This window comes from Haliotis rufescens, unplaced genomic scaffold (genome assembly GCF_023055435.1).
Source record: "Haliotis rufescens isolate VD_foot unplaced genomic scaffold, xgHalRufe1.0.p SCAF_7, whole genome shotgun sequence".
Classification (NCBI taxonomy): Eukaryota; Metazoa; Mollusca; class Gastropoda; order Lepetellida; family Haliotidae; genus Haliotis; species Haliotis rufescens.
Genome location: NW_025964361.1, coordinates 5173733 through 5195171, shown reverse-complemented (window position 1 = coordinate 5195171; position 21439 = coordinate 5173733). Strand labels below are relative to the sequence as shown.

The 21439-nt window shown below is 39.0% G+C and overlaps 1 protein-coding gene across 2 annotated transcripts; it reads right to left on the bottom strand.

The window, feature by feature from the left end:
* Positions 1-2181: 2181 nt before the first annotated feature.
* Positions 2182-19901, bottom strand: LOC124149615 (iduronate 2-sulfatase-like). Of its 2 annotated transcripts, XR_007219033.1 has the most exons (9): positions 19745-19901; positions 16913-17055; positions 14218-14395; positions 12282-12370; positions 7256-7469; positions 5512-5672; positions 4809-4935; positions 3218-4169; positions 2182-3161 (listed from the first exon to the last, which is right to left on the bottom strand). XR_007219033.1 is itself a non-coding variant. In XM_046521319.2 (8 exons), exons 1-8 carry the CDS (start codon positions 19812-19814, stop codon positions 3379-3381), a joined length of 1773 nt encoding a protein of 590 aa, XP_046377275.2. In that variant the 5' UTR covers positions 19815-19901; the 3' UTR covers positions 2182-3378. The 2 variants fall into 2 exon arrangements, 1 of the variants encoding a protein (XP_046377275.2); XM_046521319.2 differs by having other exon boundaries at positions 2182-4169.
* Between the last annotated feature and the right edge of the window lie 1538 nt (positions 19902-21439).

The window sequence follows — 21439 nt, the reverse complement described above, 5'->3', positions numbered from 1 at the left end:
GTTTAAAAAGGGTTGAAACTAAACTGGACAGTTCAATAAAATATAACGCGGGTGTTTGACCGCTTACAGTATAAATAGGTTAGGCGTAGTTTCACACACCAAGGCCGTCGGTAACTTTTGTTGACAGGGGGGCAAATATTTGTACAAGTAACACTTGTCCCCAACTTGTATTTTCATGATTCAAATAAAACTGTTTTCTATTTTTTTTAAATCCCTCCCCCCTCGACCCTCCGGGCTGGGTACGGCACTGCACACATACTGCATGCAACATGTACACACGGAAGGAAGGCAAGCGCTTCGCGGGAATGAGAGTGAATGTTGTTTAACGCCGTCGTCAGCATTATTCCAGCTGTATCGACCTATGCTAATCGAGCCTGGACAATATAAAGCCAGTGACTGGCAAGAGTCTATACAAAGAGCTATTTAATATTGTAAATAGATTGCCCGTTCAAAGTATGAACAACAGTCAGCATCGCGAAGTTGAATCATCCGGAATGAGCCACCGAGACTGACCATCCGATCCATTTTAGTTGAATTTACTGAGGACCAAGTCTACCCCGGGATCGTCACGGGAACGGTGATCGGGACGTGCTCATATAGTGTTAGTTGTCTTGGATAAATATAAAGTGTGTACAGTTCATATTGATGCATGTCATCGCATCCCCATACCGTAGACCGATGCTTTTGATGCCAATCACTGGATTGTCTGGCTCAGACTCCTTTATTTACAGGCCGCCGTCATATAGCTGGAGTATTGCTGAGTGTGGTGTTAAACAAACAAACAAATACCACAGTTCATACAATTTCACAAAATGCATACAGTTGTTTATAAGACGTCTGTCTTCCTCATTTAAAAAAGGCTAAATGTCAAGTGTCGCATTATGTATGTGGTGATATTTGTGTTTGGAAAAGTTTCATTTTTTGTAAAAAAGCTATTACAAGGCCATATAAATTAATCAGTTGATTTTCATCAGTGTAACGAAAAAAGGCGTGCAAGACAATGAAATGGTGTATTTCATCAATTAAATAAAGCAAAGACATATAGTGGGTGTTTTGGTAATATTCTTCGTCCGTAAGTACTTGGGTACAATACTATAATGTGAATCGGGAAGTAATGGACGTCTCTATTTGATATATCGTGGCCTAATTTATAAAGATGATATATGCAATATTTAATTGCTTTCAATGTTATAATAGGTTAAGAACCACCTGTCGTGTATTTGCGTTCCTTGTTCCAAAGCCTGGGTAAACTGTATAATGATCATTATTGATGATCCCGCTCAGACATGTTTGCTCACACACCGCTACGCCTGAGATTAATTCATGTCTATTTTTAATTCTGAAACAGTGCACAGAGTATACTCCCTGTCTGCACAGAAAGCGAGTGAGACATGTCAGGCAAGTACGGGTAAGACTTTTGGAAAGTAGGGATGCGTTCTGTGAAATACACGCTGCAAGTGCTACATAAATGAAAATAATTCCACTGTCAAACCTGTTATTTTTATGAAAAATGTCTCAAAACGACTTTTGAAGCTGTACATAAATAAAGCTCCCACAAGATACAGTGAGTGTGTGTGACTGTGTGGGCAATGTAAAATTGTAAATTTTGACTGAACGTTGTCCTTTCTGCAAAATCTGAGGCAACATATTATTTGGACAAATCTTTATCTACAGCTGATTTCACTTTGAGCTTAAAGTGTACAAGAGGTACTGGGTCACGATTTAAATGTGTAAAAATAGTTCCACGGCACTGTAGCTCACCTGGATATGTAGACAACCGTATACAATGTCAACAAAAGTTGCTGTCAGTCGCATGTGTGATATGCAAATATTAAAACTGATGTTGAATCCAACAACAAACTAAACAAATACCAAATCTGATAACATGTTCACAAAAATGGCTCCGTAATGGCATAAATAGGTTTTCCAATATGGCTGCCAGGTGATGTCATCATTGGTGGGTATGTGAAATTCCATCCTCATTGGTTTCTGAGAAGATGTTTAGGGGGGATGACAGATGACCCATGACTGATGCTGGACAAACAACCATGACATAAGATAAATTAACATCTCTCAGGTGAGCTAAAGTAGTAGAGCCTCAGTTTTATACAAATCTGTATATATGATATTGTATGTAGTATTTCATCATTGTTAAAAACTCAAGTATCAATAGAAAATGTCTTTCAGAGAAAAGTTTATTTCATAAAATACAGAAATAGTTGATCAGGTAGAAGGTTTAAATGCAAGATAATATATATATTGAAGGTATTCCATATTGCCAATTGGATATCACAATCTCATAAAAATATGATTGTTCATTTTTCTCAGAGCTGGGTAAGTTAGTTTCAGAGAAACCACAGACCTATTTCATAGGCAGATAAAATCCAAAACATGTCATGGTTAGATGGTGTCAATAATTAACTGTGTTCATAAATACAGTAAACTATGATTATAACAAAGATGCTTATAACGAACTGATGGCTATAACAAACTGTTTTTTGGTCCCATCCCTTAGCAGTACATATGCTTATAATGAACTACGGGTATAACGAATAAAAATTAGTGGCCCCTTTGAGCTCATTATAACCGTAGTTTACTAGAAATTAGAAACTAATGATTGAATTCAAGTATATAAATCGATAAAAACAATACAATTATTGCAAGCATTATCATTCTTAAATAAATAAATACATAATTCAGAATAACAGGCATTTATGTGAATGTCCACTGTACTGTGGTGTTTGGTACATTCTAGCCAATCAGGTGAAAGGTGACAAATGATGGTTTGGTACATTCCAAGCCAATGAGGTGAAGGGTGACAAACGATAAATAACTAGAAATTGGGACTAATGATTATATGTATATAAATCAACAAAATGGGTCACAAATGAGACAAATGATGGTTTGGTGCATTTCTAGCCAATCAGGAGAATGGTGATAAATGAGTGAGTGTTTTAAAATCTTAGAGATCCCAAACTTTACTAAGACTTTATTGTAACAAAACCCTATCAACCAAGCAATCTTAGCGATCCCATACTTAACTAAGACATTATTGTAACAAGCCCCATTCAACCAAGCAATCTTAGTGATCCCATACTTAACTAAGACTTTATTGTAACAAGCCCAATTCAACCAAGCAATCTTAGTGATCCCATACTTAACTAAGACTTTATTGTAACAAGCCCAATTCAACCAAGCAATCTTAGCAATCCCATACTTAAGACTTAAAACAGTCCCAGTTCTAAGAACTGTAGAGCAGAAGCCCTGCTCAACATCAGATTTATTTTAACTAGTGTTCAATAAATTTCATAATTTTAGCAAAGACAATATTTTTTGCAAATTTCATAATTCATAAATAACAAAATAATGCAAACAATATCATGTTGGTAACACACTCCTCCACCCTTCATGAAGAACCCGAGACAGACTTGATCTCAGCTCGGCATACGAGGGAAAGTAGGCCATGTTTTCAGCCTCATCTGGGTCGGAGTCCCGTAGGTACAGCTCTGTCCCATACACACGAGACCAGTTCATGTGGAACGTCCCGGGATCAAACTGGACCCACTCAGTGTATCGATACTGCTGCGTCCTCATCGTGTACCCCATGATACGTATGTCCTTCAGGTGGGGCTTGTCGCTGTTCTCTTGGGGCTCCACTGACGGACGAGGGTACTGACTAAACACAGCACTCTTCCATGTCAGTTGAGTTTTCTGTCTGGATGAATCAGTGTGACTTATATTGTGGATGATCTTTGCTGCACTAGCTCCTTCAGTACAGAGGTCAATCTTGAAAGGATTTGGCGGACATGTTGATGGCACCTCCAGTCCTGCCAATTCCGATATTGTCGGAAACAGGTCCACTAACTCTATCAGGTCGTTTGAAACTTTGTATTTCTGTTGTGAAAAATCTTTAGATCTGATGACATAATATTCCTTGACATAATTTTTTTTCTGTGAATCAATTTTTTTACGTTGAGTTTGTACAAGATTTGATCTGTTGTAATTTTCATTATTGTGGACCTGTTTTAAAGGATCTTGGTACTGGAAGGTGGTGTCTGTGTCTGTGTCTTTGTCCGTGAGCCCTGGAACATGGATAATGAGTGGCACACGGACCGATACCTCAAAGGTACTGTACTTGGACCATTCCTGATGCTCTCCCAGGGACCAACCTGTGAACAAGAGTCAGTGAGTGAATGAGTGAGTGAGTGTGAGAGAAGATGGGTGAGTGAGTAAGTGAGTGAGTGAGTGAGTGAGTGAGTGGGTGGGTGGGTGAGTGAGTGAGTGAGTGAGTGAGTGAGTGAGAAGATTGGTGAGTGAGTGAGTGAGTGAGAGAGAGAGAATGTTGGTGGTTGGGTGGTTGAGAGTGAAAGAGAGCGTGTGAGTGAGAGAGTGAGTGAGCAAGAGAGAGAAGATGGGTGGGTGAGTGAGTGGGTGGGTGGGTGGGTGAGTGAGTGGGTGGGTGGGTGGATGGGTGAGTGAGTGAGTGAGTGAGTGAGTGAAAGAGAGAGAGAAGATTGGTGGGTGGGTGGTTGAGAGTGAGAGAGAGCGTGTGAGTGAGCAAATTGTTTACTCCGTACCACTTCCTTCCTGCATAAGACTGAGGGATAAAAATATGTCTGCCACCACAAATACTACATGATCTTGGACATGATTTGTCAACTGAACACAGCACTCCGTGAAAATGATAAAAGATGGCCTAGGGTCAATTTGTAGACATTGCAAGTTTGTAAGTCATCCAAACTCTACATTCAGACAAGTAGCCTATTTGTTTGTAGACCTCTTCACAATATCTGCACAGACACACTTACCATGGTCTCCGACTAGAACCACGATGGTGTTGTTGGAGAAGCCGTGTGTGTGTAGAGCCTCAAGCAGCAGCCCCACCTGGCTGTCCATGTAGCTGGTGGCCGCGTAGTAGCTCTGCCGCATCAACAGCTGGAACAATGTCTTACTAAGTATTACAGCTATACATCACAGGGGCCAGATAGACCAGTTTTTTCGAAAATATCTGTTGACAACGAGTTGGCGGTGCACATGCTTTGTAAATCCTGCAATCGATCCGAAATCTGCACAACAGTTTATGAACCGGATTTCTATTTCATTGTGCAATTTTGATTATGCGTAGACTCCTTGGTTCAGCCAAAATGTAACTCCATAATACCAGCCTAGTTCGGTAAGGGTGGAAACTGGACTTTTATAGTCAGTTAACTCTCTTGCCTCGGTAAGATGCCTGTCATTATACAGTACATAAACTTTGTTACTCTTATTTGACTCATGTTGGTATTAGTCAGTTGTCCTTCTTTGCCATTATGAGCGAGTTCATGGACTCTATTCTCAGTCTAATCACAGGGTTGTCTGCACAAAATGTTGTATATGCAGTATCGAGATACAAATGGTATCATGTGACACCTGTGTTGTGACATTATGAGTAGGTATATATACAGTATGACTGGTAGTTCTAACTTATCAGTAGACCATGTTAATGTCAAATCATCAGCAAGGAGGAAGAACCTGATACTCCTCGGTGACTGGTCCGAACGGGAAGCTGAGGTTGAGACTCTGAATGTCGTCCCTCTCCCTCAGGTCCGTCCATGGGTTCCAGGCCACCAGGGGGAGCCGCAGGGGAAATGTGTGATGGCGGGCCAGCTGGATCTTGTTCAGAGGGTACAGATCTACAAATAGAGTGTCAAGTTGAATTATTTCTTTGGCTGGATGACAAAAAAACAACATCGACAAAATTATGGGGAATGATAGTCTGTCTTACAGACCCTGATACAAATACATATCAAATACAGCTCATGCAAGTCTATAATGTTTGGCAAGTCTAGATTACTGCAGTATCTGAAAATGAAGAGAGTCACTGGGCTCCCTTTTATTACATTTTTATCAAGATAACTGACTAACTGGTTTTTTTCAGTGCGATATGTTCATTTCAGAGACTAGATGTTAGTCTAGGGGTATGACAAAGAGAATGGCTAAATAGTAAGATCAAAAAGTAAAATATGAAAAGTAGGGCATAAGTCAATGGCTGCCTTTCATATAAACTCAGATACTGTATTTTCTTGAGTAGCGGATTCAGTATTTTGGAAAAAACAAATTTTGAATATTATGCACAGTAAAAAATGACCCAGTGTCAGCAGTGTATTGAATCATCCATGAAACATAAAAACATTGTGGTTAAAAAATCATAAAGTTGACATTGGATGAACGATGACGGACAACATGCAATGACTCACAATCAGTGATCGAGTTGGGTTTTAAGTTGCTTTCAACAGAATTTCAGTTCTATCACTCATGTCAGCTTAAAGGGGGGCTCTCAGGCCTCTTATCAGTCCTAGAAACTTGGGTTCTATTTATTCAAATTTCTACATTGGTATATTAGAATCAAATTTCCCGTAATGGCACTTCCCCAACACCTCTTGTGTCTGGTGTTAAAGGTTGGTTGGTTGGTTTGTGTTTTACTCAGCAATATACCAGCTATATGATGTGGTCTGTAAATAATTGAGTCTGGACAATCCAGTGATTGATATCATGAGCATCGATCCACGCAATTTGGATTGATGACATGCTTCAACCAAGTCAGCGATCCTCACCACCCGATCCCGATCCCAATCGCCTTTTACGGCAAGAATGGGTTGCTGAAGACCTTTTCTACCCCGGATCTTCACGGGTCTGGTATTAAAGGGACTTCCTAGTCATATGGCTGTGCCTGCCTCTGGTGTAGCTCCCCTGTACTCCCTCCCCGACTGGTCTGACCCCACTCCCTCCCGTTTAAATGCTCATCTTAACTAGCTCTCAAGGTAGCACGTCTTTCCACAGTAGGTTTTATGGGCAACAGCTTTTCATTGAGAAGGAGCCACATGGGCAGATCACAGCTGAGATCATACAGTTGTGTTGGTATTGAATTCGAATGCGTACCTCAGGTGCTTAATTTTCACAGAGACGGTTGCAGCCATCACTTTCACACAAGGTGTCCACTCTTATCTATGACGTATATTCACAGCAGTGAATGTCCATTTTAATTCTCCATTTGGAACTGCCCACTTAAGTAAATTTTTGAGATATACTATTTTGTTAATAAGCGACAAGTTGAAGATTATCCTAATTACACTCAGACAATATGTAGACCTAGACTGGAGATTGGCACCAACAGAGAGGCAAAGTTTGAACAACTGAACCATTGGAAAATGGCAATTTTAATAATTGTAATGAAAATTTCGCAAGGTACAAATGCTACCCTTGTTTTTTCGCCTACCCCTATATTCCTTAGGGTACTTGAGCGGTATGTGGGGTTTGTGGAAGCCCACGGCCAGGAAGAAAGGCTGGCTGTGATTGGCTGACATGTTCTTGAGAAAGTTGACAGCAAATTCGCGACTCTGTATGTCCGGCAGTGATCCTCCAGGCTGGTCCTTGACCGTCACTGGACACACGATGTCCATGTACACATTCCCCTTGGGTCCGGGACATACCTGGTCACAGATAGAAAACCTTGTGGAACATGTGTGGCGGACATAATCATTTATCATCCAAAACTGGCTCCCACAGGAGATATCCTTGGATGAGATCAAGCGATATCTACACTGCAGATATCGCTGCAATGAAATTACATCACAATGCTTTGCAGACCATTGTGATGTCACTGGTTACCATGACGTCACAATCAAATGACATCACTAATGGCTCTGCTACTGAAGCCGTTTTCAGTACTTTTTACACTGAAGACACTGCTAATTACTGTCTACAAATTGAAAAAGTTGAAAGAATGATGTTGGATGATAAATAAAATCTCACCCTCGTGTCTTTTGATATCAAATATATCAACACTCGTTGATAAAAGTGGCAAAAATCCTCGGCAAGCCTCAGAATTTTTCCCCTTTTATCAACTCGTGTTGATATATTTTATATCAAAAGACACTCGGGTGAGATTCTCTATGTCTGTATGTGACCAACCATGAGACAAGGCACATATGGGTGAAAAATCACATTTTGACTTCTTACTATATTTTAAAACTACAGTATCTTAGGAACACAAAAATACATTTGATAAGCTTCAATTCAAATTTATTACAGAGATACATGGCATCAAATATTTGGACTCGTTTTCTGCAATGTCCCATTTTCAGTTGGTTGGTTGGTTGGTTGGTTTGTTGTTTAACGCCGCACTCAGCAATATTTAAGCTATATGACGGCGGTCTGTAAATAATCGAGTCTGGACCAGACAATCCAGTGATTAATATCATGAGCACCAATCCACGCAAGGGGGATCGATGACATGCATCAACCAAGTCAGCGAGCGTCCCATTTTCAGACTTTTTATTATTTATGTAATTATTGCAGTTCTTAGAATGTAGACATGTATGCTGAAATGCTTGTTTGAAATAATTTTGTTTACAACTAATGAGAGAAAAATATGATACTTTTTTTACAGTCCGCACACATGACGATTTTGTCAAAGTAAGTTGACGTCAAACATCTTTTTTTATGACGTCACAGCACAATTGTATCCTAGCACCCATGAGGTACCTTTTTTCCTGGCGGGTCATATATCATGATTTAAAATAATCGCATTAAGCACCCTGCTCCAATAAATGCCACCTTGATCAACTTCTGAAAACAATCTGCAGATAATTTTGCTCTGTAAGACACCCCTCTCTTGGGATATGACGGCATGCTTCCACAGAGTCAGCAAGCCTGGCCACCCTATACCTTTAGTCATCTTATGACAAGCATCCAGCATCCTGTTAATGCAGCCAGTACTACTCCAGTAAAATTGTCCGGATTAACCAGTTAGAAGATAAAATAAAGTACCGGACTAACAAAACATTGGTAAGTAGTTATGTCACTTTAACTTACGAAAACATTCCTAACAGTAATAATCTTGAACATAGTGTTTCTGGATTAACAGGTTCCAGACTAACAAGGTTACACTATAGACATCTCAAAATTTTGGCTCAGACATCAGAAACTTGCATGAATGCTACATGTACTTGCAATCTTGACATGCTAGGGTGCCATTCCACTAATAGATCTTAGCACTTAGATGAACTTCCATACCTTAACATAGACTTACAACAGTCTTAGTGCTAAGATCACTTTATGGAACGCAACCCTGGATTTTACCAATGGAGGATCATGATTTGTGCTGATAATTCCATGACATTAGTATTACCGTATTCAACGTAATAAGCACCCAGGGCGCTCTCAAAATTAGAAGTAGGGGGCTCATATTAGAATATTATTTTGGTGAAAAAAAACAGAGTTGAAAGATTAATTTCATGGTTTATGCTGACAGCCTGAAATGTTTATGTACGACAGATATATTTTTTCAGAATTTAATTGCCCATAATTAAGGGTGCATATAACACACGAGTGCGTATTATTCGCGAAGAAATAAGTCTTGTGTCCATTGATCAATAGGAAGGGGTGCCAATTGGGATTGTTCACTACCCAATATATTAGCAAATATCGCCGTGGGCGCTTGTTAGAGCGGGGCGCTTATTACGTCGAATACGGTATCTGATATCGGGTTGCCTTGTTTCTAGGTAGAGCATCTAATATATGAAGGATGGGTGTAGAAGCATTTTGGCAAGGATTATCTGAAAGGACAATGATCATTTGTGTTAATATGATGAGTCATTTGTTTTATGTTAACAATGTTTCATGTGTCCCAGCCTTCCTCCAGTTGCACAGTTTTACATTTATATATGATGGCAGTGTTTATTATTAATGATTCTGGAAGAGTGGCTGAATGTGATCTGCCGTCTGCCTGGTCACAGCTGAGTCTTCCCAGGTGGTGACCTCAGAAGCAGTGCCTAATAAAAAATGTTTCCTTAAGTTTTCAGACATACCCCAATCCTTCCTATTAAATTTAATAGCAAAAATGTTAACAAAGTGTGATATCTGATAAAAAAAATATTTTTTAAAGTTTTGAGACATACCCCATCCATCCTATTAAATTTAATTGTGAAAATGTTTACAACCTCAAAAAGGCTCTTTCTATAAGAATAACACCCAAGTCATATCACCATTGCACTAAAATGTCCCACACATATTACAAAAGGAGCCGAAGCATTATCAACATCAACACACCAGGGAAGGTTTTCAAACAGACACACTCTTCATTGTATTTCATTATCTTGTTTACCTGTGTTCATGATGATAGCGATCACATTTACCATATTCGCCATAATAAGCGCCCAGGGCTTCTCAAAATTAAATATAGGGAGCTCTTATTAGAATACTATTTTGGTGAAAGATCGTACATTTCGTGGTTTAAGCTGACAGCCTGAAATGTTTATATACTAAATATATTTTCCAGAATTTAATTGCCCATAATTATGGGTGCACATAACACATGAGTGCGTATTATACACGAATAAATAAGTCTTGTGTACATAGATCAATTGGAAGGGGTGCTAATTGGGATTGTTCACCAGCCAACATATTAGCAAATATCGCCCTGGGCGCTTATTAGAGCGGGCGCTTATCACGTTGAATACGGTAGTTCCAAGATATGACAATTAGAGTTGTTAATTATGAACTGTAACGTTAATTATTTCAAGTTGATGTTAGAAATGTTGCTTATTTTCCCTAACCATGTATACTAAACAAAATCAGTTAAAGAACACCAATGTTTTCATATGACTATAGTTAATCTGTCATACAACACACAGCCTTACATTTATGTGAATTCCTTAACTTGTTCTGAGCATTATATTACCAGTAGCATGGAAGCATCTGAGATCTTCTTTTTTCAATTATGGAATTCAGTTCAAGGACCTGTCTTCAAAATGAGGTCAAAATATAAAATGAAAGATAAGAGCCATGAATCATAGCATACATGCCATTTTTAATATATGCAACATAATAAACAATGGGTCAAAAGAGGTCAGAAATGTACAACATGCTGCTTTCACAGCAACATTAAATGTGTATCAAGTAACACCATGATAAAAGAATATTGTTGTGTTGAGTTAAAAGTGCAGCCAGCCGTTAATTGGTGGACTACAAATCAAACCAGAAAAAAACATCATCTACTGCACACCCAAATAATGATGGCTATCAAATGATTCATGCATAATTGGTTGAGTAATGGACTAAACTCCTATCTAAAATATTGCTGCCAGGTCAGCTAGGTTGAAAACTGGACTAGAAACAAGGGTAAACCCAAAACTGTAATTGGACAAAATGTGAGCAGGGCTCACTAATACCCCTGACTTCGACTCAAACATATTTCTTAAGTTAAAACATAAAATAAGCAATATGTTTTCATAAAATCCACTTATCAAAATCAAACTTTGCACTGCACCTCTCCTCTTGGTATAGATACTGTACCCCAAATTGAATAGAATCCATGAAGTAGTTTTCAAGTTATAGGTCTCACAAAGGTAAAGAAAAATATTCAAAAAAGCAAAAAAATGAGAAATTACTTGGGTTTTTTCAGAAAATCAAAATTTTTGAAATCAAACTTCACACTGCACCCTCTTTTGAGTATAGAAAGTGTTCACCAGTTGTTTTCAAGTAATAGGTCACGCAAAAAATGTCTTCAGAAGGATGGACAGATGGACAGACGGACAGAATCCCTTGGTATAACTATATACCCCCTTTAGGGCAGGGTTGTAATAAGGCAAAATAGGATTCAAACCTGTGAACATTGTCTTTTGGCATGCCTTCGGGATGCAACTCTGCACAGTGATTTGCAGTGTTTCCCCTCCCCCATTATAAACAGATTCAGCAGTAACGTTGTTCTTTACTCAACTTACCAACACAATGTCAGATCAAATATTTATTTCAACCTGAAAAAAAAATGTCCCCAAAAATTAATGTGTTAGTGCTTTGCAATTTTCTAAAAAAAATACACTAGCCTGAAGCCCCAGTCTAGCAAATTCTGTACAGTCTAGTAAGCTAAGCTAATAATAGCCCATGTAATAACACTAAAATCTACTGACAATGATGCTAAAACCATGTTTGAGCTAGTAGTCTCTGGGAATTGACCTTGGACCCCTTTAAATGTGACAAGAAGAAGACTGCTGTTCAATGAAAAACACAAGGCTGCAATTAATTACTGAGGTCCCCTGGACTCAAACTTTTGTAAGTCAAGATAAAACCCTGGCTCGGAAATTGATGAACATACCTGCACGCTACTATCATGAACCAATATCATGAACTACTAATATCATGAACAACTATCATGAACTACTGTCATGAACTTCTATCCAGAAATTTCAAGCCCTGGATAGTCAACGTCAACATCTACAAGTAACCTATAAACACACACATACCTTGGCCATCTTGTATGCCTGTGTTGGGGGGTGGTAGGCGGGGACGGACCAGCTGTAGGGGTAGTCGTCGGTGTGGCCGGATGACACACCTGCGTAGTGACACACATGTAGAATGATACAGGTAGACACTCATGCCACTTAGACTTTCGTCCTGAACACCTTATTGGTACAATTTCTCCTTTAATAGTTATAGAAGGAGTATTTTTTTCTGCACCAAAATGGACAACATGTCCTTAGGTGTTCCACACATCCCTAGGTGTTCAACATTGTCCCTAGATGTTGTACATTGTTCCTAGATGTTAAATATGTCCCTAACCATTCCACACATCTCTAGGTGTTCCTGTTATTAGCTATTCTGCATGTCCTTAGCCGTTCACACATCCCTAGGTGTTCAACATTGTCCCTTGCTGTTGTACATTGTCCCTAGATGTTGAACATGTCCCTTGCTGTTTTATATGTCCCAAGGTGATCAACAAGTCCCAAGGTGTTCAACATTGTCCCTAGCTGTTTCATATGTCCCAAGGTGTTCAACATGTGCCTAACTGTTTCATATGTCCCAAGGTGTTCAACATGTCCCAAGGTGTTCAACATGTCCGAAGGTGTTCAACATGGGCCTAGCTGTTTTATGTCCCAAGGTGATCAACAAGTCCCAAGGTGTTCAACATGTGCCTAGCTGTTTAATATGTCCCAAGGTGTTCAACATGTCCCTAACTGTTTCATATGTCCCAAGGTGTTCAACATTGTCCCTAGTTGTTTTATTTGCCCCAAGGTGTTCAACATGTCCCTAGCTGTTTTATATGTCCCAAGATGTTCAACACGTCCCTAGCTGTTTCATATGTCCCAAGGTGTTCAACATGTGCCTAGCTGTTTTATATGTCCCAAGGTGTTCAACATGTCCCAAGGTGTTCAACATGTCCAAAGGTGTTCAACATGTGCCAAGCTGTTTTATATGTCCCAAGGTGTTCAACATGTCCCAAGGTGTTCAACATGTCCCAAGGTGTTCAACATTGTCCCTAGTTGTTTTATTTGCCCCAAGGTGTTCAACATGTCCCTAGCTGTTTTATATGTCCCAAGATGTTCAACACGTCCCTAGCTGTTTCATATGTCCCAAGGTGTTCAACATGTCCCAAGGTGTTCAACATGTGCCTAGCTGTTTTATATGTCCCAAGGTGTTCAACATGTCCCAAGGTGTTCAACATGTGCCTAGCTGTTTTATATGTCCCAAGGTGTTCAACATGTCCCAAGGTGTTCAACATGTCCCTAGCTGTTTTATATGTCCCAAGATGTTCAACACATCCCTAGCTGTTTCATATGTCCCAAGGTGTTCAACATGTGCCTAGCTGTTTTATATGTCCCAAGATGTTCAACACGTCCCTAGCTGTTTCATATGTCCCAAGGTATTCAACATGTGCCTAGCTGTTTTATATGTCCCAAGGTGTTCAACATGTCCTAAGGTGTTCAACATGTGCCAAGCTGTTTAATATGTCCCAAGATGTTCAACACGTCCCTAGCTGTTTTATATGTCCCAAGGTGTTCTATATGTCCCTAGATGTTCAACACATCCTTAAGTGTTCCACATGTCCCAAGGTGTTCTATATGTCCCTAGATGTTCAACACATCCCTAAGTGTTCCACATGTCCCAAGGTGTTCTATATGTCCCTAGATGTTCAACACATCCTTAAGTGTTCCACATGTCCCAAGGTGTTCTATATGTCCCTAGATGTTCAACACATCCCTAAGTGTTCCACATGTCCCAGGGTGTTCTATATGTCCCTAGATGTTCAACACATCCCTAAGTGTTCCACATGTCCCAAGGTGTTCTATATGTCCCTAGATGTTCAACACATCCCTAAGTGTTCCACATGTCCCAAGGTGTTCTACACTTCCCACTGTGTTCAACTTGTCCCTATCTCTTCAACATGTCCTCTAGCCCTACCTGGATGGAACACTTTGCCGACAGACTGTGTGAAGTAGCCATTCTGCTTGAAGTGCTGCGGCAGTGTTGTGAAGTTGCCGGCTGCCTTACGCCAGTAGGAGTAGAAGTCGTACAGGCGGGTTGTGTCAGGTCGTCGGCTGGTCAAAAATGATGTCCTGCTAGGTCCACAAAGAGCTTGCTGGAACACATGCATGTAGTGAAGATTTTAAAGTTTAATATTAACTATAAAACCCTAAGCTTTAGGGTTCAACAAATGTCATTGTCTTCATGGAGCCAACAGGACCAGTGCCTTAGAGATATCATTGGTCCCACAGAAACATTTCACTAATAATTCACAACGAACCTCACTCAGTACGATGTATCCTGCCTATGTGTTAAACAAAAGTTTACACAGGACCAGTAACATTTTGAAATTCATGATCATGTTCACTGGCATGTCTCCATCTTCCTGAGGCAAGGGAGTTAACTGACTATAAATGTCCAATTTCCAGCCTTGCTGAACAAGGCTGGAATGTCAGAGTAATGTTTTGGCTGGACTAGAGTCTATGCATAGTCCAATCAAAATTGTGTAACAGAAAAGATATCTAGTTCGTCACCAGGGCATCAACAGATATTTTCCAAATCTTTTCATTTTCTTAATCAAGGTGCTCAACTGACTTGATGCACTTCACAAGGTAAGACTCATTTTATTACAATATAGATCTTGATTATTGATCAGATCATTTTGACTGGGTGCTGTCATTTTGTTTGAAAGAGATGCAAGTCATATGAGAGGTGGAATCTGATTGGTCAATAGGAGGGGCATAGAAGGGACATAACTTGTCATAGACACTGGTGGGGCTACAATCGAGCCGCAAAATACCAGTCTAGTTTGGCAAGGGTTTATAGTCAGTTAACTCCCTTGCCTCAGGAAGATGGAATGTGAACCAGTGTCCTCATCAATCCCTTGCTTTGGAAAACATTCCCCACATATATCTGAAAGTATGTTTATCTTTTAAATGAATACTTTCCTTAATAAGGTGGAGATACTGGGGCAGTATCCACTGAATGTGTAAAGAGTTAACTAAAATGCGGATCAGATGGTTACTGTAGGTGTCACTGTACTTTGCAGCTCATACCAACCACCCTTGTTTAGTCTGGTTGACTGATGCTTGTGACGTAGCTCGAATACTCCAGACAGCTATGCAAAACAACATTCATTCACCCCAACATTTTTAAAAATGGGGAAATTAATAAGTTAAAGTAACATATTTTGTAGAAAGAATATTAAATAAATGTTTTTTGAAGTAATGGTTTTACAAGATAAGTTCAGTCAAGATGTTGTACAGCTTCAAAATGTCATATTTGGATTTAAGGAAAAACAAAATGACGTACTCAACTTGATTTTTATTTTGACTAAATTATACATCTACAAAAACAAACATACGAAATTCATACCAAATTGTAATGGTCAGAAGGTTATGTTAACAAATTTGTATCATTTCAACAAGTTCATAACTTATTCAGAATGCAAACATAGAAAGTTCATGACCTTCTGGCACCCATGTCACAACCAATTTACATAGATAAGATTTATCAAAGTCCAATGTTGACACTGCAATAGTATTAGGGCTGGGACGAGTCAAAATTTACTACCCGGGTACCCACCCACCTATTAACGGACCCTACCCGGGTACCTGCTGTAGGTCTCAAGAGATCACTTCAAACTGTCCAATTGGGTAAAGTTTGACCGTAGCCCTGGCAAAATGTATTTAGATACACGTGTAAAACCAACTGTTCATGCATACACTGAAGGTGACTGTGTAACGGCCATAAAATTTCCGAGTCCCGTGATGGGATTCGAACCACGGACCTTCTGATCACAGGTCGGACGCCTTGTCCACATGACCAAAGAGGTTAACCCCGTCAGCAAGCTTACAAGGTAAGGATGTCATCTGTGGGATGACTCCACGCCCTGCTACATACTCCCCCGTCAACAGAAGGCACGTCCCGGGCCGCATAGTAGGGTACTGAGGCTTATTTTGCTCAAATTTAATATGAACGTGCTCAGCCCCACGTTGGGCGCCAATGTAATGGCCATAAAATTTCCGAGTCCCGTGATGGGATTCGAACCCACGGACCTTCTGATCACAGGTCGGACGCCTTGTCCACATGACCAAAGAGGTTAACCCCGTCAGCAAGCTTACAAGGTAAGGATGTCATCTGTGGGATGACTCCACGCCCTGCTACAACTGCATGAAGTTCATTAGTGACTTGTAGTGTGACCATTGAGTTTTAGATAAGTTTTGTCATTAAACAATATATCGCATGACTAACCACGGGTCCAGGTAGTCCTGTGGGTACCCGGGTTCTGATCAGTACCCACCTGACCCGAGTACCCAAGTTACCCGTCCCAGCCCTAATAGTAATATGTCTGTAAAATAACTAAACTGTCCATCAAACTGTCTCTTTGAAATGTGGTAATACCCAAAGATTGTGCAGGTACCTAAAAAAGAAAGAGTGAAAAAAAAGGAGAAGAATATTTTGTGTTTGAATTAACAAATATTAACAAGAAACAGTTTTGTTCAAAATAACCATATTTAATAAAATCAGTTCACCTATCACTTTGTTAGATGAGAAAAGGCAAAAGATGATATTTATTTTCATGAAAATAAATTTCTAATGAAAGAATGGGGTCATTAATTCCCCTACGTACCTGTACAAACGTGTTATTAAACAACACTGATTTACTGGCCAGGTTGTCAATGTTAGGCGTGACCATCAAACTGTTGCCATAGCAACCTAGTGATGGTCGCAAATCATCAACGGCAATGAACAGAACATTCGGCTTGGATAAACCTGTAAACAACAAACGTTTTTACTGTGAAACTTGATAACAATTTTAACACCAACTGAGAACCCCCAACACCTTTTAAGATACAATGATTACTTTTCTGCTAAGTGCTGTTACATGTATGCCCTATAGAAAATATTTGGACTTTCATGTACAAATAAATAGGTATCAACAGAAAGGTGTATGAAATGAAACAAGTTTATACATTGTAAATCCTATACATTAAATTGTAATCAGAAGTCAGGGATGAAACTTGGCACTAGCTTTTCAGGGCGTGTCCTTGTAAGTAAAATAGCTAACAGCAAAATTCATTGTGTGATAGAAAATTCTATAGATTATTATACAGTGTTCCCGTTTACCAGTAATTACCAGATTTTTACCGGTAAAATTAGGCTTTCGACTGGTAATTCAGGTGACTGCCAGTCCCTCTGGACCGGCAAATAAAATAAACCTTATTAATCTTTGTTGTTGAAGAAAACATTGGAGATATTCATATAAGTACATTTTTCGACTGAAGTCAGCTTGTCTGTTACCATCAGGGTTCCCCTTGTCTTTTTTTATTGTACGGAAATAACATTGCTTCGAGGTTAAATATCCATTTGTTGTGACTTTGTCTCGAAATATTTAAAAAAAAGGAGAAAATTGTGATTGTTAGTTAGTGTGAATGATGCATAGACCTAATTAAGTAACTTCAGAGATGACGTTTTTGCACTGAACATGTTGAAAGAATGAAACCCAGGTAATTTTCATACATTTTTTTATTTGTTGAAAGTTGGGATTGGCAAAAATTAGGGAGGGGACTGGTAATTAGTAGAGCTGCCAGTCCACTAGAACTGGCAGTTTCAAAAGCCAGCGGGAACTCTGTTATATTATGCTAAGTTAAAGGACCCAGGGTCCTAATAGAGTAGATATAGAACACATCATTGTGTAGATATAGAACACACCACTTCTTGATTCTTAAATTTGATGGGACTGTGGGTAGCATGATGTTTGTTGTTTATTGTTAAACGCTGCACTCAGCAACATTCCAGCTATATGATGGCAGTCTGCAAATAATCGAGACTGGGCCAGATAATCCAGTGATTGATATCATGAGCATCAATCCACGCAATTGGGATATGACATACATCAACCGAGTAAGGGAGCCTGACCACCTGATCCATTTAGTCGCCTCTTACGACAAGCATCGGTTGCTGAAGACCTATTTTACCCTGCATCATCACGGGTAAAAAAGCATAAGGGTAATGCATATTGGTATAATATTGTTAAAAGTGGTGTTAAACCAAATTCACTCATTCATCACATAACACTGTGTGCTTGACTTTTAGGCTATGATTCTCAGTTCATCTTCTTCAAATCAGCAATAGACTGGCTTGGAATGTCTTAGGAGCATTCACACAAGAGTTTGAATTCTGCTGTGACCAAAATTTATTGTCCAAATTGGCTTCCCAGGAGATATCGCTTGGATGTTGATATATTTTATATCAGAACACATATACATTCTATTTATCATCCAAATTCATTCTTCCTACTTTTTTCATTCATGACCAGTGTTTTGAGTGTAAAAAGTACAGCTGACCAGCTTCCGTGGCAGAGAGATTAGTGATGCCATTTGGTTCTGACATCATGCCAACCGATGACATCCCAATGGTATGTAAAGCATTGTGATGCAATTTCATGGTAATCATTCCTGTGGAAGCCAGTTAATTTTAGGGGATATATTTATTATACAAATAGTAATGATAGTGAAAACTACAACAGTATTAATCACACAATAATAGAAATACTAAACATATAACAATTTTTATAATTAATAAACTAATTATTTTTATAGCGTATATGTAAGAGTGAATATTATACTACTCTATTTTTTATCCCTGGGACCCCCCCCACCCCCCTTCATTTCTCACCCCACACCCCAACCAAACATGATGAAAATGCAAGAAACAACATAAATAACACTAGAAATTTTAACCTATTGCTAGTTTTATTTATCCTAGGATCGGATACACTAGTGAATTTTTACATTTGAACAATCAATTCAAAGCAACACAAGCTTTATTCTGTTTAAAGTTAAACTTTTCTGTATATGTTTGTCCTTTAAGTAATTGAATACTTTGGAATACTCTGTTCCATCCATGGTTGATCAAATCAACTGACAATGTCAATGTCAAACCTAAAAGTCATGAAGTCATGTGATCAGCTGACAGCATGAATGCATGTGCAAAGGAAGTCTGTCATGGGATAATATACACTGATTCAAGTTAGTGTATATTATCCCAGGATACATTTTCCTATTTCCACTTAGGTATGTTTCACTGGGATGAATTACCCTTTATTTTTGGTAATAACCTATCCCAGATTTCCCACTCTAAGGTAGGATACTATACTCTAGAGTAAAACCTCCCCTGGGATAATATTTAGGTAGGATATAATCCTTGCTTACATATACAACCACAACATTCAGACTCAGAGAAAAATAAATGACATAATTTTGACTTCTGATCCATATCCCACAGGAAATTAATAACTTTATAAATGCGGAACAATAATAAGACAGTATTCATAGTAACAAGTAACACTAGTTTTAACACCAACAGTGTGATCAAGCTAATCACTGGATCAACTACATTGTTGGTGGTGGCCGTTTTCATCACCTCTCCATCTTATCGTTGCTATTCACTGTACACGCACCTGCATACGCACTATTGCTGATAATTGACAGGATGACGACAAATATATCTGCACGTAGTAACTTGTTCATAATTCATCATTTAACAAGAAGTAAAGAGCTGTACGATGAATACCGGAATCAATCCCACCTCCCGAGAAGGGAGATAACTCTGTATCTCTATAATGGATTGATTTTTGGTGCTTAGGCAGAGGATTTGTTTTACAGAGATTTTTGTTTGTTTGAGGTTTTTCATTGCGGGCCCGAATGCTTTTTTCTTTGAAAATTATTATCAATTAAATTAAGCACTTTTGAGTCCTTCATTAAAGTGACTTATTCAACAAATAGCTATATGAATGAACGTTCGGATGTTTGTTCCCGTAAGAATCCCTAATGAGCACATATTACATATAAAAATATATAAAACAAGTACCCTCGGAATTAACAACTACATTAGAATAAACAACATTCCTTGTGACGTCACATCATACCCTTGTTGACACCACACCAAACTGTATTTGATATCTATAGAAAATATTTTTTCCACGACAGATAATTTTTGGATATGGATAAGGCCACAATAAACCTTCTTTTTTTTCTAGATTTTCTTGATTTTATTTTTAAGTACGACGGTTGCATGGTATGTGATTTATTAAAAAAATAAACTCGTCAGCATCGCGTATACCGTAATTATCGGTGGATGTGATAAAGCTTCACGAAACATGAATGATTGGTTATGTTAGGCGGGGGTTCGTGTTGGTCGTGAGGCGAGATCAATCAAATATGGCCTTCTTAGAGATGATCTGTTGCATCCGTGTGTGTGTTGCATATTGAAACACGTGTTTACATACAAAGGATAGTAATGTTATTTTAAAGGTGCATCCAGCAATATTCCAGCTACATGTACCTCACTACAGCCTGAACATAATCGAATCTGGGCCAGAAAGACCAGTGGTTGATAGCATGAGCAAACGTTCGGGGGGGGCTGGGCCCCGTTCCACAAAGCCTTCTTAGTGCTAAGGTGATCTTAACTCCCATACTTTAACACTGGCTTACGATAATCGTAGCGCTAAGATCGCTTTTGTGGAACGCCAAGTATCAGCACGTGATCTCCGTGTTAATGAAAGTTACCGCCACCTCCAGTTCTGACAGGAAAGCAATAGAAAATCTATTTCATGGATAAATTACATCAGGGAGAATATACAAAAACTCCTTGATTACATAAGAGAACATATACTGTCGCAATCTCTATATGGGCTGTACAGTTAAATCACCCACCCTACAGCCCAGACTTAGCCCCCAGTGACTATTTCCTGTTCCAGCAAATTAAATCTGCCCGTGGAAGACACTTCCAGGATGACGAGGACATAAAGGCTGCCACAGAGGTTAGAGAGCCAATCTGCGGATTTCTATAAAAGTGGAATTAAAATCTTGAAGGACAAATGGAATAAGTGTATTGATCGAGGTGAATGGAGATTCTATTGAAAAATAAAAGTGTAAAAGATATTCTGCGACTTGGTCTTATATTGAAGTTGCAAAACTTATTGAACGCCCCTCGTATGTACAAGTTCTATATATAGATTCTGTTCGTACATGCATAGTGAAATATATTATGTGATCTGATGCATGGAAGATAATCGTCATATTATTATATGACATAAGGCATGCACCATCAGTTGATAAGATTGCCATCTGTAGACGATGCAATCTCATTAAAA

Coding starts and splice junctions, on each gene's coding strand:
- LOC124149615 (XM_046521319.2), bottom strand. CDS start 19,814: ATGAACAAGTTACTACGTGCAGATATATTTGTCGTCATCCTGTCAATT. Junction 7,470..12,281: donor AGGCATACAAGATGGCCAAG/GTATGTGTGTGT, acceptor ATCTGTGACCAG/GTATGTCCCGGACCCAAGGG. Junction 5,673..7,255: donor GTACCCTAAGGAATATAGGG/GTAGGCGAAAAA, acceptor CTCTATTTGTAG/ATCTGTACCCTCTGAACAAG.